At 39.4% G+C, this 5,000-nt stretch overlaps 1 protein-coding gene across 1 annotated transcript in view; it reads right to left on the bottom strand.

Moving 5' to 3' along the window:
- aldh4a1 (aldehyde dehydrogenase 4 family, member A1) overlaps positions 1 to 601 on the bottom strand; it is a 14,296-nt gene extending 13,695 nt beyond the window's left edge. The window contains exon 1 of the mRNA XM_080545469.1: positions 460 to 601. Within this exon, the coding sequence (XP_080401595.1) occupies positions 460 to 500 (41 nt within the window). The 5' untranslated portion in view covers positions 501 to 601. The remainder of the gene's footprint in view (positions 1 to 459) is intronic.
- Positions 602 to 5,000: the final 4,399 nt, after the last annotated feature.

Raw genomic sequence — 5,000 nt, 5'->3', positions numbered from 1 at the left:
TTATATCTGTCTGTTTTTATTGTATGTATGTGACCTATGTGTGTTTTTAATGTGGATAACGTATTCATGAACTGCACAAAGCCTGTCAAAGGAGAATTTATGTCACTCTGTGACCGACAATAAAGCCATCTTGAATCTTGAATCTTGAATCTAATACATACTAATACTCGCACTCACTTCGAATACGTCAAACGCCTGACATGGGAAGGTAAGTTGAAACATTACATAACACAAGTGGCCTCAAGACAGCCAGTTATAAAGGCAGCCAGTTATAAAGGCAGCCAGTTAGGAGGAGACTTACAATGTTCTAATAGAGAACAGGACACACTAACTAAGGCAATAATCATGACTCAGAAATCGCCTACCACAAAGTGTTGCACATGTCATTCATAATAAAGTCATTCATAAAAGTCATTCCTAAGTCAAACCCAAGGTGTCCATGTGAAGCTACATACATACCCTCTCCACGACTGACAGAGAGCCGATCTCACACGCAGCATGTTTCAATAGGATATATGTTTATATATATTATATATATGTTCACCCTCTGATTAAACTCTGATTAAACCCGCCCGGCTAGGACCCCTACGAAGGCAGAAGACACATGGATCAATGTCTGATAAGAAACAGCGTCATGGAGCTTGAGAATGTGTAGATGGTCACAGGTATCGCGAGAGCAGACGTTTAGGAATATATAATAGGGAGGGTATATTTCTTCGATGGTCATAACTACCGCTGAATGCTCAAAATATTGCATCGCACGTATATTCCAGTCAGAATAGACAATCAATCTTTACACGTTAAATTGTTCAGCTTTAAATGTTTGCATTACTTTTATTTAACAAAGAAAATAAGATTTATAAACACACCTCTTTTCCAAAATGGAACTTACCGTAGGCAGAGAGGGCGAGTCTGTGAATGGCCATTCAGAGAAGGGGAATACATCACTAGCCAATCACAGGACAGTCCAGTTCTGAATCGTAAAGTTCTATTTTTAACATCATCAAATGATCACATTATATTATAGAACATTTTACTCTATGGCTTTCTTATCTTTGTCAAAGTGTAAAAATACCTCATCCTGATCTGCACAGACCTTTATTGTGACGAATGTTGGCACAATACAACAAACATGTAAAACATAAAAACAAAACAAAAATAGCCTATGTATAGCCTATGTACAACAGATCTGAGGCATTCTCATTTTATGCACCCAAGTTGTAGAATCAAGTCAAGACTAAAAACCCATCTTTTTAATATTGCCTTTAAATGACTAAATTATTAAATTATGATAATGATTAAAGCACTTTGAGCTGCAATGTTTGCAGGAAAAGTGCTATACAAATAAAAGTTATTATTATTATTATTATCCGTCTGTCTGGTTGCCTGTCTGTGTATTCTATAGACGGTATATGCTATGAATATTAATTATAGTGTCACAACAGTAATGTTGTCATACCTATTTGCACACAAAATACATTTTTGAGATTTTTTGTTGTTGTTGAGAAAATAAAGACACTGAATTCAGGCAATAGGTAATCCACCATTTTATTCATTTCCCCCCAATACCAACACCAATTACTGTGTACATTCATTATGTTTGAAACAACAGTATACCCCGAACCCACATGAATGCAATGTTGTACTAATAGTTTACACAAAAGAACCTCCTATTTTACAATGCACAGAGAGGTACTAATGCATCGAAAGAATAAAAGCAGGGAACTAAATCATAATATTTGAGATAGAAACAGCAGGATACTGTAGAAAGTGCATCATCATATGTGATGCGTATGAAAATACAGAATAAGATCAATCGTAATGGTAAAGCTATTTTTCTCCATGGCCACCTATTCACCTAGCCTACTGGGGTTGCTTACCTCTCTCTGTCTCCGTCGGTCCAACCCCAAAGATAGAGCACACCAGGGAATGCTACCAGGTACAAGTCAATATGTTAAGATGACCAAGTGTGGAAAGAGAACTCTTTAATAATCATGACTAATGCAGCACCCTAGCCCTACACTGTTAAAACCACTCATATAAAACACCTATGAAACGTTTCAACCCAACATAAACTTTTCCCATTTGCTTGAGCCTAACATTTAGTTTAGAATAGTCCTGTCAAGGTACAATACAGGACATAGTTGAACTAAACGTTTAAAGTCTGCTCCCTGTACAAGAGAACAATAAGTACATATCAGGATTCCTAGATGTGTTCTATGTCCTGAGTTCTTTTTGTAAGGTTGAACAGAAGACTCCTCCTGCATATTGATCATACATTCAGCAAAGAAGGGGGGGGGGGTCTACAAAGTCTTCAATGGGAGGCAGGGGAGGCTGGTGGTGGTAGAAATCGGAGGAAGGTCTCATTGCAATGCATGGACTGGTATAGGGAATGGTATCAACGTTTAAAAACATTCCTGATTCCGTGCCACGCATCACAATGAGCCCGTCCATCGATGTTGACCTCCGACAGCCTCCACTGATCCACTGATGGGATATTATCGTATTCTTGTTTGGAGGGACTATCAGTTATCAATCAGACATTTACATGTTTTGAACACTCGGGGACATCATGACTGACGACTATGGAAATCAATCACATTCAGCATTTCAACTCACCCCACAATAAGTCATGCCTCACAAGTGACAATGATAGACTAACCATTGTGTCCTGATTGGTATACATGACAATCTTTCTGAGATAAAAAATACTGTACATGGTCTGTGACTTTGCCCAACATTCTCCTCATTGACAGATGGATGCAGGCTATGGCTATGTATGTATGTGGGCTATGGCTTTACTAAAACAAGAAAGAATACTTCTTATACTGAATTTGTACCACATAGTGAATAATACAATTTGTGGCACACACACAGACGCACACACACAATTTTTCATATAGTCATAAGAGTCCATAACCTCTCTCTCTCTCTCTCTCTCTCTCTCTCTCTCTCTCTCTCGCACACACACACACACACACACACACACACACACGCACACACGCACGCACGCACACACGCACGCACGCGCACACACACACACACACACACACACACACACACACACACGTGTGTTCACCCAGCACACTGTCATAGGTGATCACACACATCGACAAGGCCTGGTTAGTTTGGACAGACTGGTGTGATACAGTTTGACATTGTTTGTGTTTGTCCTGATCCAGGTTTGGTGTCTAGACATACACATCATGTGTGTAACACACTCATCAGGCTGGTTTCAGATCAATACAAAGAGGGGCTAGAAAGGGTAGCCGGGATTAAGGACACTCCCTAGACGTGTAAATAATGATAATGGTGTATTTGTCTGGATGTTCTATCATCGTTCAATTAATAATGTGATATATTGCTAGAAGAGGTCAATTACTGTAAGCCATGAATTGTGTTACAAGTGAAATGAATAATCCATACCATGTTCATCATCCAGTCTTTTTTTTCAAGAGAATCAAGAGAATTAAATGAATAACTGACACTAACAACGTAATATAAAGCTACAGGAAGTTGATTTCAATTTGCAAAAACATCTCTGTTGATTAAGAAATTATAGAGAATTGCAAAACTGTTTTTGTACTGTCTGTATCAAAACAACGTCACTCCTTTTCCTACATAAAACATGCTGAAAAGACAGATGTACATTTTTACATCTTTAAACCCTCTTACTAGAAGTAGCACTTAGATTCAGCAAATTAACAACATGTCATCCTATAAATCAATACAATGAAAAGATGAACTTGCAGCAAACCTTTCCCCATCCCCCATGCGTTTATCAATGTTGCCAATTGATAAATTCATTGAAAAGCACTAGACAGTGAAATGTAATACAAACAAACTCATTAGGTATAGAGTAATTATCAACAGAAAGGCCTCTGGGGTATACGATCGCATGCCAACAGCCCTCTTATGTACAGATGATTCTAATAAGCCCTATCCAGAGCAGATAATAACGGAACAAGGAACCAGCGTGGAACAGCGCCCCCTGATGGTCGAACGGTAGGGGAGGGAACAGCGCCCCCTGGTGGTCGAACGGGAGAGGAGGTGGCGTGACGAGTTTGCAAGTCAGCGAGGACCCGTGTCAACAAGTTTGGGATCGTCAGACAACATTTGTAAAGCAAACGAAAAGTTGTTCAGGCAAATAATGCAACTCAACTCCAACCAATTTGAAACTGCACACACAACTCATAACTTAACATGAATGTTGCTGCATTTAACTTGAGTTGCTTCTCCAACCGTACTATATTATGGTTTACATATAGGGCTAGTCCCACCAACCCCTAGTTCTAGTTCTGGGCGTTCAACTGGTTGGTTCAACTTGCGAACCTTCTACACTTAACAAAAATACAACGCAACACTTTTGATTTTGCTCCAATTTTTTCACGAGTTGAAATCAAAGACCTAAGACTTTTTCTATGTACACAAAAGGCCAATTTCTCTCAAATTGTGTTCACAAATGTGTTTAAATGTGTTAGTGAGCACTTCTCCTTTGCCGAGATAATCCATCCACCTGACAGACAGGTGTGGCAGATGCTGATTAGACAGATTAGATTTCAACTCGTGAAAAATTGAAGCAAAAACTAAAGTGCATTTATATTTTTGTGTAAGAACCGGTTTGCCTTTCCACGGGCTAGAGAGCCACATCATTATGTCACTATATTAAGTCTCAGCTTTCCCAGTGCTTGAAGCGCCAACTTCAAGCACAACAACAATGGCGGACGACATGGCATCTTTACCAGTGTTAGCTTAGCAAGCCTACATTGGCGTCCAAACACGTCTGGTCCAATGTATTTGTGCTGTTTGTCGCGATTACTATGGATGGCGATTACGTCCAAGGAGAAAGGTCTAGTACGTTTGGATTATTATTAATACTGAACGTAGCCATCTTGTGCTGGATTTTTTTTCGTTCTTGAAGCTCCCTCGAGTTTACTTTGGATTTCGAGGACCACAGTGCAAGGAGACAGTTTTGTCTCTTGCACGGACCACAGTTGCTT

This window comes from Nansenia antarctica (assembly GCF_963989245.1).
Source record: "Nansenia antarctica genome assembly, chromosome: 15".
Taxonomy (NCBI): domain Eukaryota; kingdom Metazoa; phylum Chordata; class Actinopteri; order Argentiniformes; family Microstomatidae; genus Nansenia; species Nansenia antarctica.
The sequence above is the reverse complement of the archived record's forward strand: the minus strand, read 5'-3'. Positions and strand labels throughout refer to the sequence as shown.